The sequence below is a fragment of the Onthophagus taurus genome, chromosome 2 (assembly GCF_036711975.1).
Source record: "Onthophagus taurus isolate NC chromosome 2, IU_Otau_3.0, whole genome shotgun sequence".
In the NCBI taxonomy this organism is placed as follows: Eukaryota; Metazoa; Arthropoda; class Insecta; order Coleoptera; family Scarabaeidae; genus Onthophagus; species Onthophagus taurus.
Genome location: NC_091967.1, coordinates 17,262,216 through 17,276,220, shown reverse-complemented (window position 1 = coordinate 17,276,220; position 14,005 = coordinate 17,262,216). Strand labels below are relative to the sequence as shown.

The window sequence follows — 14,005 nt, the reverse complement described above, 5'->3', positions numbered from 1 at the left end:
CAATCAATTTTGTTGTGTTATAAACATATTAATTGTCATTATTATTTATTATTCCGATAAAATTGATAATAAAGTTGTTAAATTTTTGTTAAAACAATGTTTTATTTACACCTGCGTTGGTAATTTAGCAAATCTTATAAAATGTAGTAAAATATATGTAATATGACGCTTTATTTATACCGTAGTCATTTACCTCCTTTCGCCACATTAATATAAGAATAAGCACATAATATTATTATTGGATTATTAAAAATGAGAAACTAAGTAAATTTAAAGTGCATTGAATATCTTAATATACTTAACATCATCAGAGCTGATACTCCTAGTAGTGAGTAGGTTTTCTCTTGCATAACATAAAACATTTAACAGCTAATCACATCTTAGCCATCTACATTGTTATTCATTTTTGGTTACCGCTTTTAAAATTTTGAATTTGAGTGTTGATCATATATATTTATTTTTCTCCCTGAATTCTCGATAGTTGAATGAACACTGTAACATATCATTTTAGAGTGTTCAGATTCCATAAACATTTAATTTATAAGCTTCAAGACATTTAATAGCGACAAACCTCTTAATAACAAAACAGACAAAATTGTGTTTCTATTTCTTTCTGTAGTCAGTTTCAATCCACATGTAATTTATAACACTTCCACTACCAACAAAATTATAAGGTTTCATTCGTTCTGTTTATTGTACTATTGTCCAATTCCATGTTAAAGTAGGACTTTAAGAGCCTGTACTTCTTTTGTGTGTTTCCCGTTTTCTTAACATGCCCAAATAAAAGTCAGGGTAACACAACAATTTTTCAACTCCTGATTTATTATTAAACTGAATTAAATTTCAAGTAATCTTATTTATTTTATTGATGTACAATTGATTACCCAATTGCGAGATACTTCTTTTTTGAAGAAGTCTTGCAATAGTACAAGTGCAACTGTTTCGAAGTTTTCTCCTAACATATTCAAAGTACCTAGAAAAAGGTTTTGTTAAACTTAGTGCGTTCCATTTCTAGATGTGAGAGATGTAACTAGAGTGTCTTGTGTAAGTGATAGTTGTGCAACCAATTATCTTTTTGACATTTTTCTGGGGGCATATTTACTAATAAAGCTCCACCAAAATTTTTCATTGTTAAGAGATATGATATCTAAGAGAGGTATGAAGTATCTATTTCCTCTCTGCAGGCTAACGTTATCATAGCACTACTTTATCAGCTCTTTCTTTGATAACATCCTTTTTTTAGATAAGTAATCCTTATATATAACTTTTTGCAAGAATCGAAAATAGAGTGATCTTCTGAATCATCAAAACGGTTGCATCACTTGTATATCCTCTTCTTCTTCTCTAAGCGGGTGTTATTCGTGGTTGCATTTTGGGATGAGGATGTTTGGGATAGATCCAATCTGTTGCACTGTTTCTGTGATGATCCATCAGCGAATAACCCGTTATTCTTCTCAGGATTTTGATCGCATTTGTACGGTACGCTTTTACGGAGTTCTGATGCTAATGTTATAATTTTGGTCTTGCTCATCGAGATTTGTATTTAATTCAACAGCTGCGGTATTAAGTCAGTACTGCAGTCCATCGCCAATATTAGTCAGGATGGCGGCATCTTCTGCATGGCATAAAATCCTTATTTTTTGTCTACTCATACTAATCATAATTCACTGTATATACTTTGTCTATTATTGTATCCATGGATAGATTGAATAACAAGGCTGTCGCCGTACTCCGATGTTTGTGTATTAGTTTTAATTAATGATGTGTTACAAGTGTTAAGTCTCCAGATGTTATTGTCTCCATGATGTTGGTATGTAGGTTCTTGCGTTATAATTTTTTTATCATATCTTTTGATTTTATTGCATTACCTGTTCTGGCTGTAAAATGACCTAGTATTATGATAGTCCACACTAGATGATGCTGGTGTGTCCAACTGTTGGTTGAATTATGTTTAACATGTTCTAGTAATTAAATATATAAGTAAAATGTCAAATGTATTAATATTTGAATTGAATATTCTGAAACCGTAAACTTGTTTTGAATACTACAAATTCACATAGATAGTACAAATAGACAGTAGTTATACCTATGTTTTACTAAAACTACATCAATAAAGTTAAAAGTGTAGTCCATCGAATAGTGCGGTAGCAAGTAAACGCAATTAAATGGTAAATAATAGCAATTTGTCCGTGTAATTTCCCGATGCGGTAGAGAGGGGTATTTAGCGCACCGAGGGAATCGACCGGAATGAAAAGCACCACCTATCTCGTTAATGGCGAAAAAGTCGGGAACCAATCGGGCATAAATAATAAATGTGGCGTCCGATTGTTCTCCACGTCTTGGGAAATCAATCGAATGGCCCCAACATTCAGAGACGGATTCTCTAGCGCCGTTTCGTTTCCACTTCAGGATACTTTCTTTCGTATTTCCCCCGTACCTTCCTTCTTAGTTTCCTTCCTCATCACGACACCAATTCAAACCAACCTCCTGCTTTTCCTGCTTCAGCACAGCATTTAAACTTTTTATTTCATCAAGTTAAGGTTTTTCATTAACATCAAAATTTTTTTATTTCGCTCGAACAGAATCGTGTCTAAAACATTCGGTCAGGTAAAAGTCGAAAAAGGTTGGCGAAACGAAGCGACGTTTGCGAATTGTCAATAGTACGTTGTCGTCGGGAGGCATTAAAGCTTGAGTTCGAAAAGCATGTATAGAGCAGACGTTACTGTTTGCTGTAAATTGTATGTGCGCTTCACCTGTCTGCCACCGTGAAACGAGGTTCTTTCGGAACACTAGGACCAAAGTTAAAGTGTAGCACAAAGATCGGTTAAATGTCGCTCATGCGAAATCTCCTTTCCAAAAGAAACCATTTAACACAATCCCACAATTCAACAAATTAAAAAAAAAATAAAAACAAATAAATTAAAATAAATATATTATGTTGATAACTTAATGCAAATAAATATGATAAAATCAGTGGGGTGCTTATCCCATGGAGACTATAAATATACATGGCCAATAATAAGTTTTACTGCGGGTAACCTCTAATTTAGACAAGCTCGAAATATTTGATTGTAAAAGTTGAATTTTCCATTATGTCGACGGAAGTTTTAATATTCCGCGGGGATTTCCATGGCGCAATATAAATTGGGGTGTATAATTTATACGGAACTCATTAGGGTATTGCTTTGAAAAAGTTAAACGACCTCCCCATGGAGCTTCATTTTACGTATTCCGTACGAAGCGGGCGCCAAATTGCCGTAGTTATCCGCATTGCCGTAATGAGAAATATCGAATTGATTTTTATTCAATCACGGAGATCTTTTATGATCGACAAGATAACGTTAATACAAATTTTGATAAAAATGTATTGTTTATCGCAAAAATTTTCGATCGAGTTTAATTTTAAATGTAATATAAAAAAATCAACAAGGACGAACCAGAATGAAAGTCATTAATCGCAACATACTAGCAACCTATTAATAGGAGTTGGTAAGTAGGAAGCTGAAGGAACAAAACATTCTCTTTTTGACGAATCCAACAAGGGCAGTAAAAAATTCTTTCCACTTGCTGTTCGTGTTTTTGACTTTAACCAAGGCATTCGGGATTGTTTACTTGATTTTTGTGAAGAAGCTGATGAAAACTCTGAATGAATTAACAATAACATATTGAATGCACTGCAAAAACTACAACTTGCCAATGTTACTCCATTTGGAGCTGATAAAGCATCTCTCAATTACGGAAAACATTGTTCTGTTTACCAAAAACGTACAGAAAAAAAAAACCAAAGATAATCAAAGTCGATTGTAACTGCCATACACTCTTAAATTATTACGTTTTGATGTAGAGTTATTAACATTGAAGATTTTCAACACATTTAGTTGTAGCGGGAAAAACGTGACAAATCTCAAGGAGAGCTTTGACTTTGTTCAGGATGAGTATAATCAAGTATTAAGAGTTTGTTACTAAATTGGAATGCTACAGAAGCTTATTTCTTGGAACAAGGGGCTAAAAATTTCGATCGTATCGTATAGAAATTTATAGGAGACCAGAAAGGAGAATTTTATCAAAGCATCCAACTTTCGCTCCATGCCACCTTTATATTGTTTACTACATTCTATTTATTTTCCATTCTACAATCAAAACACTGGTGTCACAACAACCTCAACCTCAAAACACAATCACAACCTGTTTTTATTATTTAAGTCACTAAGTAAGAGCAGTATTCCTGAACTGAATGAAATAAGTTTAATTGCGTCTCATATTGGCATTGAACTTCAAGATGCCGATTACGATAGTCTGGCTATATAATAATTATCTTTCCTGCAAAATCTTCAGATAGTTTTATCTATTCCTTGTAGCAATGCTTGCGAGGAAAGAATTTTTAGAATCATGAATCAGCTATGGAATGATGACAGAGAAAGCTTATCAGTTGAAATGGTGAAAGTAGAACTATGCAATCGTTCAAACATTCAGAATTCTATTAAGTGGCATTAAGTGGCAAAGCAGAACTTATTAGAGCAGCAAAATCAAATACAAAATATCACTTTAAATTTTAAACAAATTTAACCCGTTGATGTAAATATGCGTTATGTTCACTTATTACACTTATTATGTTAGAAATAAAGTTTACTTTCTTGTTTTAAACATTCATTAGTATTTCAGTCAGTCTTGCATTACCTAGAGTGCTTTTTACCCCGAAAGCCGGTTTTTTGTTGCTAAAAAGATGGTAACCCCGTTATATCCGAAATTTGTTCTAACGAGGTTGGTTATATCGAGATTATACTGTATTTTGATTACTAAAACATAATCAATGCGCTATGTTCTACCATAAACAATAAGGTTCAATTTACGATAAACATAATATAAAATAACCAAAGTTATTATCGTTTAAAATATTAATGATGCAATCTGTTTTAAACAGCTTCTACTCGAGCGGCAGCGTTGCTTCCATCGTCAATAACTTATCAAGTTCCGAAGTGAAATGCATAATTTAGTTGTTGACGTTATGATGCTTACTTAACGAACGTTCCTGTAGGGTCTACATTTCCCCCACTTATTATTATAGCTGTTACCATAACAAATCAATATGGTAATAGTAATAATAAAACCTTTTTTGAATGAAATGAAGTTACAAATATTTACAAAAATGAAAATCGATAATTATCTTACCTGTTCCAAAATCTGAGTCAACAAAAGAATCCCCAATTATGGGAATTTTTTCGTTTCGAAGCGGATGCCAAACATATTGTCCAATAAGATGAGCGTAACGGGAATCGTTCGGATTAACGGCAACCGCCACGTCTCCTGGAATCGTCTCTGGTCTGGTAGTGGCGACAACAATTTCCCCATCCCCTACAACAAATTGACGTTATCAATAAAGTGGTGTGGTCTTAGAGGGTCGAGATCCTCGTCGTCCTGTAACAAGTCCGAGTTTACGTGCGGTCGTTTTGTGTTTACAGCTGGAAAATGCGCAAAGTATAAAGCACAATTTTTCCGACAGCGGCGGGGTCCCGTGAAAAGACATAAAGTCTCTCTTCTTTCGACCTCATTAAGTTTCATCAACGGCGGATATACAATCTACGGACGAGAGGAAACTCCGGGCTGGGTTGGGTTATAACGGGGGAGATTTGTTGCTCCGGTACACAAGTGTAATTTTCTTTATGCGCGCCTTTTTCTTTTACCCGTACCGCGGTTCTCGGAAATGTGTACTTTTATAAATGTAAATTTATAGCGGTATTTATTCGATTTTGACGATTTTTATTTGGTTTATTTATTTCTTGTTTCTTTTATTGCTTATACTCATTCTCTGAGTGCATCGTGTTTCGATCTCATTAAAAACTAACAATTGGTGCCTCGGACTAAAAGTCCAGCAATTTGTATTAACTGCATCGCCAGGAAACAGCTCCCCGACATTTCCTAGTAGTCTTGCTTAATGCCGAGATTTTAATTAAGTTGGGATTTCGGGAAAATTCGTCCGAATGAGGTTGAAAAGAAAGGAATCACGTCCGTTCTATTTCAGAAAATACAACGAACGTGCAGAAATTCCAACAGAAAAAATTGGACACTTACGAATGAATGTCATAAATCATACACATAAGCTTAAATCCTCTATTTATAACAGAAATTGTCTTATACTGCAGATCAGAAGGATTTTTCTTTTTTATTAATTATTTATGAGTTCATTCGTTTAAAACATTGAAAGCTATGAAAGCCAACGAAGAGAGAAGCATCTTAAAACTAATTACATTTGAGAAAATAAGCTAAATTAAAACTGATAATCTAAAAATGTTGATTACTTTCTTTCACCACTCTGTAATAATATGGAATGTTTAAGGTTGTAGTTTCTTAGACGCGATTTGAAAAGAATATAAGGTACAATTTAAACAAATAAAACGATCCCAGAAATATTTATATTTCAAAAATAATTCAAACATCAGCCAAGCTTTAGTGGAAACAAATATTGGTGCAGACGGATATGGAAACGTTGCCAGAGGATGTCTGGCGCCCGGCGAGAGGAAACGACGAAGCCATAGGCATAAAAACAGGGAACACGAGGGTACTTTCGTTCCCCCGAGAACGATTATGGCAGGGCATTGTTCCTTTTTTTATAAGGGACGTACAGCTTTATGTGTAGATACGTAAACAAAGTGATTATTTAAATTGTATTAGATAAATCGGAGGGAAGCGACATGTTTTATTGCGAACATTCGAACCTAAAGCTTTTGTTAGCACCGAATTTATGAAAGACTGGCAATTCTCATATACTTGTATCCATATAAAATCAGATTTCACGGTTGAACAAACACAAAAAAGAACGATGAACGTGAAAGAATACAATCCTATAAATCTTTTATGTTTGATTATTAACTCATTCCTTCCGTCAATATACATTTCTTACAGGGTGTCACAAAAGTACGGGAACCTAACTTTGCAATGTTGTAAAATTTTTCGTTTTTGTGTATGAAGGTGAAATTTTGCTCACATTGTTACTAAAAACAGTTCCAAAAATCCAAAGGATTGCTTTTTGTGTTTTTTGGTAATGCCGCTTAGGTCTTGGTTTGAACTTGATTTTTGTGATTCAACTCTTAGAACTACCTTGATGAAGTTCTTAGAAAAGAAGTGCTTCCTTGGAACCAATAAACAGCACAATTAGTACTCATCTTCAACAAGTGATATTATGGATGACTTAGCATGACGTTAACGTGCTGATATCAGTGACTTGTTATGTCATGATAATTTATGAATAATTTAAAAATTAAATTTCAGAGTAGTGATATTTAGCAAATGTGCCAGCAATTTTTTTTACTATTTATTTCACGAATGTGGATTGAAATAACATTTCTGTTAATTGTATATCTATATATTATTAAATTCAATATTAAATTTAAATTGTATATTTAACCACTGCCAGTGTGCTTTAACCTATATGTTTTATTAATTTCTACCGATTTTGGTCTAAATGAACGAAACATTTATATTTCACAACGATTTTCAACTAAACCTATAGGCGTTGTTCCAGACAGCTCGTTGGCGTGAAATGCGCTGTTACTTTTATAACATATATATGTAATAATTAATTAATTTACAAATAAGTAAATCTACTTATTTATTCGTATTTCTTTTTATAGAGAAGATTGCAGTTTTGATAGGAAATAATAAATGCCGAGACCAACCTTAACACAAATCCATAAATGTAATACGTGAGTGCTCAATGGCGATTTCGGAGAAGATTGCCTGTCATTGCGAATAAAACCATAAAGAGGTAAAACCACGGAGAAGATATAAAGTAAAAGAAAATTTGATTTGAATAACACATAACGTTGATGTCTTAAAACGCAAACTAAGTGTTGATGTGCCCCTTACTTCTCTTTTTGGCCTGAAATTTCAGATCTTGACAAATAGGTGTAACCAGTAAATTCTCAAGTCTTTTGACATCTGCTATTACAGAGAAATATATTATTGATGAATATGTACCTTTCCGAAAACTAAAGAAACATTTCATCAACAGCAACATTTTCGACTAGATGGTAATTTTGTTACTATTTATAAAAATATTGAAGAGTTTTCAAACTGCCACCAAATTGTGAGTTGTACGTCGATCTTCTTTGATGTTTCTGTCGTGGAATCTCTTTCTTGATTCATGAATGTCTTAATCCCACCTAGAAATGTATCGAAGAATACCTTATCCGATTAGATTTGTCCGTAAAATGTAACTTTATCTTGAACTGTATTGTCCTGAAGAATAAGAATGTCACAACTCAACATCATCTTTATTCCTACAGCATATCAGTACAATAACATCATTCATCAAAATATGTCGCAGCTTATCTAGATATTTTATAAGATATCAATTTCATCAAGCCTTATCTCAACAAATCAACTTTACCCCATCTTCAATCCAAGAATGTCTCCACTCTACTTCATAAGCGATCCAATAATGCTTCAACCGCAATGGTCATTCTATATGGTTCTATATAGTTTATAAGGTGATTCAGTAGTGGTGCCGGATCAATTTGCTAAACGAAAAGATCGTCGTCTCTTGACTGGACCAAAGCACTCGAGATTGGTTCTTTAGCCGCGGGTGGTAATGGCGGCTCAGACTTTGATGCTGGCCTAGCTGGCTACAATTGGGCCTGTCTACGCTTTGGTGGCTGTCTCTGGTGGTTTTGGAAGAAATTGTCACTTGAGCGTGCTGACCTGCAACTGTTGTACCTTTGGGTGGCGACAGAACAGTTATGACAGCAGGTGCCATCTTTGGCTTGCTTCCAGTCGTGGCGTCGTCCCTACCAGTTGTGGCATGTGTAAAGTTGGTAGAGGAGTTTTTGCGGGATACTGTTCTTTAGACTTTAGATGATACTTCACCGACGATATTAGAGCTGGCTGCAGTTGCTCTTGTTGGTTGCGGGGATTTCTTTATATGAAAGGTTTTAAAGATGTTTTCCTTGACTTTCTCCCTGATTCGCTTTAAGAAACCGGCATATTCCGGTTTTTCACTTCGGTGCCGGATCTGATGCTCGGTCAGTCCGTTCGCAATCTTGGCCTCCTTGATGGAAATGACGCCACCCTTGCTTTTGACATCGCTCATAGCGATCTCTTCCATCAGCTTTGGTTCGGGACGCCAATTTTCTCATGCTGCCTAACAGCAGGGTTATCGAAGGTTGTAGTCGGGCTTTCAGAGCAAGGCACTCTCCACAGAAATCTCGAGAGTCTGAAGGACACCCTTCAGAAGGCATGTTCTTCGAGTACCACTCTGCCACGGTTGCTGCGTTCCTCAAGCGTCTGCAGAGAAGCGCCTGTATGTAGGTGAAGGGTAGATAGTCCGAATTTTGATTGTACATTGTTGTTTGTTAATGTTTACATTGCCAAATTTGATGTCTTTATGTGCTTCCGTTCTGTTTTTATACAACAGAAATACCGTGCTACCCGACTTTTGAAACACTTGTATAATTCTTTAGAAAATATTAATATTAATTGAACATTTGAATGAAAATAAACGAGAAGAGATGAAGAAATCATGGTTGGTGTTGTAACAGAAAACGCATCAAAGATTGTCAGTCCCAAACTAATGATTTTAATCGAGGCGTTCGTTCAATTTAGAAAACCCGTTCCACAAATCTGCATACGCCGAAACGTTCGCTGGTCGCAGACGATAATTGAATCCGAGCGAGTGGAATTTGTCGATGGGGTAAGAGCGGACGAGAGCTGGAACGCGCCGAATTGATTACTCTTCGCACCAAACGGAGCAATTATTTTTATCAAATTGTCCAAATGGAAGAGCCGTGTTCGTTAAAGACCGCATCCATGCAGTTTAAATTTAACTGATTTTTTTTTTATTTTTAAGCGCATCAAACTCCTCGCAAGCTAATCTTTGTAAATGAACAATAGAAATGAAATAAATGCAATCAAATTATGGTTTTGTTAACCGTCAGGGTTAAAAAGGAAGTAAATCCAAGCAAACGACACTAAAGTTTCGGCAAGTGATGCAAATTTGATGCCGGAGTAAACAATTTCATTAGGACGCGCGGCGTCTGAACCGCGACGCGGTCCGCGGCTCACGAAGATGCAAATTTCCGGGCCACTCATTTGCATGTCGAACAAATTACTATTTAACATAATTCAATTCCGGCGCCCCCCGAAACCAAATCGAATTAATAACCCAATATCGAGTTGTACATGCCGCCGATTCTGTGACGCGAGTGGGGGCGTCGCGACGGACACCGAAATGTACGGTAATAACGCCGCGTAATTGTACACAACGGCGCGAATATGGAGATTTAATCCGGTTAAACGTTCTGTTAAAATAGCGGGACGTGCATATTGTCCGGTTGTTTTGCACCCGATCCAACTAACCTAATGAATTGAACGGTGTTGGCGCTATACGTTTTGCGACCATGCACCATATGTTTTCAACGAAATTAATACGCGCAACAACCTTATTTTTATTTGCCTTTCATCATCACTCTACATATACAATAGTCCCTCCATTTACGCGGTGGTTACATACCGCGAAAATCCCACGTAAATTGAAGCATTGAATTATATGGAATTATGCGGATTCGGTTCCAAGGATTAAGAAGATGTTGAGTTTTAAAATGCATTTATCCGAAATAGGTTGTTAAATTTAGTTCTCAGCTGCATTGTCTGAAAATATAGAAAATTCATAAATTTGTAACTGATTTCAAGTTTAAACTTTCTTTTTAAAGTTTTAGTTGCAAAAGTTTGTATGGTGCTAAAGCATTACGGATCTCACATTGTGCCTTTCATCAACACATCTGTTAGTCTTTCTCCCATATCTAAACATTTATGAACTGCTTTGACAGTTAACATAGCTGTGAAAGTTTTTCATTATCTTCGTAACTATCACTGCATTCATCATTACCATCAGTTATTGAATCTGCCAGAAGTTCTTCTTTCAGTTCAAAATCATATGATTCAAGTAGTTCTCCAATATCTGACAGTTGAATGATGGTCACTAAAACCATCTCCCGGTAACGACCGCCCTACAACTACTGTAGTCTGGATGTCATTCAGCAAATTCTCATAACAACATTATTTGGCCAGATATTCCTCCAGCTACCATTCAATGTGGATTTTTTCAATTCATTTTTACAATCAGCAATGTAGTAATTTTTCCAGCATTGTGGTAAAGTTAGGTCGGTATCATTATTCAAATTATCTATCAACTTCTTGAAACTTCTTTTGATATAATATGCTATGAGTGTAGCTATAACACTTTGGTCTAAAGGCTGAAGAAGAGAAGTTCTAGGACTTAATGATTTTATAAACCAATAATGGTTTTACGATTACACAGAAGAGTAAGACGGCCTTTAGCCACCTTAAAACAAGGAGCGATGTTTTCATTTTTAGATATAAAACTTCTTGAGGGCATTTTATTTTCAAACAAGGCCGGTTTTATCTACATTGAAGTATCCTCTTTAGGGATTCTCGATACAGCTTGGCTGGCTCATGATCGGCTGAAGCAAACTTCCATAAATTTAAAATTGTAAAGGCTGTAACGATTTTTAAATTCGTCGAACCAACCCTTATTTGCGACAAATGCCAATATTTGTCAATATTTGATGAAGGGAGCTTTCTAGCTTTATATCTCTAATGAGTCCAACACTTAGAGTGGCTCTTTTTTGAGTTGTATCCTCAATCCATAAAATCAACGCGTTTTCAACTTTTTCTATAAGCCCTTTTCTAGAATATCTGATATACTGTGAAGATTTTTGAAAGGAAACGAAGGGAAATTCCAAGACTCTTATTTTCACGAATAGTTCTTATATAACATTCGTAAAGGTTATTTTTTTCTAGCTACTTCTGCTAGTCATTCTTTTATCTAGATCATCTAATATCGCACATTTTTGTAAAAGTGATAACACTTTTCTAGATCGTTTAGAATTTGCCATATTGATATTTCTGGTGAGCAAACTACTGTACTACTGCACAAGAAATTATCTCAAAAATTACGATGTCTAGTTAACTATTTAGTATTCGTATATTTGTTAATCTACTAGTTTCTTTATTTTTCGAGTTAAATAATTTTTAAAGCGGAAGTTTTTGCTTATCACAACAAATAGCTACGGATTTTAGTCCTTTTTCGTATAAATTCCGGTATCTACCCGGGTTTTTTCTTAAAGCGTTAGATTACCTTGTAAAGATCCGGTGGGTTCGACATCGTATAATTTGTAGGCAAAATGCGATAGCTGACCAAAAACGACGGGAGTGTCGTATCCGGGCACCGGTAGCTCGGTCCTTCCGGTCACCTCGAGATGTTCGACCTCGACGTCCGAAATCGCCGACCGCAGGACGCAGGACCAATTCACGAGATAATCCGACCGATATATCAAACCGGAATCGTACAATTTGATGAACGCCTCGGTCACGGCGACGGATTGCTTGCGGTCCAATGTGAACATTTGTCTGGGCCAATCTAGCTTTACACCCATCCGTTTTAACTGTCCACCTTAAAAAACAAAAAAAAATCAGTAAAAAAAAATTACAGCAAAATGTAGGAAGGCAACATAAAATCAAGGTTCAAAAAGGCGGATATGAAACTCGTATACTTCAAATTGCGAATTGCAATTTCTATTAACTGAGAGATGACAAAGCGCAACGTGAACGAGGTTAAAAACAAAGAGAAAATGAAAAGAAATTGATACAGCGGCGACGTAAAGCGTTTCAACTCCCGGGGGAGAGAAAGAGGCGTTATTGCTCGTAGTTTAAACCTATTGCGAGAATCTGGGCATTTCATTTCGCGCTCCAGGTCCATCCCCGTGCATTTCCTAGATAAACCAGAAGAAGCGTCTCACATCTGTCGCGCGGAATGTCTTCATTAAGGGCGTCTTTAATCTTGTCAGGATCGCGGACGAAACGTGCTTATGCCAGCAAGCGAAGGAATGAAATGGACTATGAAGCGACTACTAAAGCCGACGACGGCGTGAACCTCCATTTTTACGTGGAACTTTAAGGCTGTCACTTCACTGCTGGGAATATGCAAAATCCTCTAGAAATATGAACTCAAGAAGAGGGAGTTTTCTTTGTAAGTTTTCCAATTATTGTGGACGGATACAAGACGTCTGCAGCCTCTTTGAAATCCCAAACTGGATCATGTTTTATTCAAAGGTTTAATTAAAATACTTTAAAGGCCACGATGCAATATGCAAATTGTTGGTGGTATAATTTACGACCTGCTTTAGTGATAAACACAAGATTCAAAAATAATGTGTCATCACGTTTTTGAAATGTATAATATTTTCTAATTAACTTATTTGTACCTGGAATAAATTAAAATAATCAACAAATTCTAGAAATCGTCGCCTATGCTTGAAAGATAGCTTGTAAAGCTTAATAAATTGACTAACATACCACAGCTTTCATAATAGCAATAAATCTTGTAAGTAATAGTCGTTTAAAAGTCATTAAACTGCAGTTTAGCATTTATATCTCACGGGCAATTAGCGACACCTCATTTTTAATAGCGAAAATTTTCGACGACAAAATTACTTAAATTCCATAAACCAATACCGTCGCCGGTCTTAATAACGTAAAATCGATCAGGGTCGCATTAAATCCCACGGAGCGTTTGCACCCCGGTTATCTTTTCCATCCTCGTCCTGGTTAATGCACTTTTATTACCTGTAATTTACGTTTTTAATTCGGCCCCCCAGATGAAAGTTTAATTTGAAAAGTTCCTTCCTTTCGTGTTCTCGTTACCTATACATTCCGGTGGTAATTGCGTTTTCTAGAAAATTATAGCATTGGACGAATTGTATCGTTCATTGCGACCGGTATGTGCCAATTTCGACTGTCGATGTGGTTTCATGTTAATTTACGTCGAATCATGTTTACTTAAGGAACATGTAAATTCGGTGTTTCTACAAAGTTTATGTAATGAAACTTTTCGGTACTTTTTTTGACGATGGAAGTACATTAAACGCTTGAAAAATAACCATGTTAGCTTTAAGTTAATATTTATAAACTAATTTTTGTGAGGATGTACTTC

At 35.7% G+C, this 14,005-nt stretch overlaps 1 protein-coding gene across 1 annotated transcript in view; it reads right to left on the bottom strand.

The window, feature by feature from the left end:
- Positions 1 to 14,005, bottom strand: part of LOC111428785 (Valyl-tRNA synthetase, mitochondrial) — a 54,085-nt gene that overhangs the window by 34,025 nt on the left and 6,055 nt on the right. Inside the window, exons 4-5 of the mRNA XM_071194404.1 lie at positions 12,152 to 12,466; positions 5,170 to 5,352 (exon numbers count right to left, since the gene is read on the bottom strand). Of these exons, the coding sequence (XP_071050505.1) occupies positions 5,170 to 5,352; positions 12,152 to 12,466 (498 nt within the window). The remainder of the gene's footprint in view (positions 1 to 5,169; positions 5,353 to 12,151; positions 12,467 to 14,005) is intronic.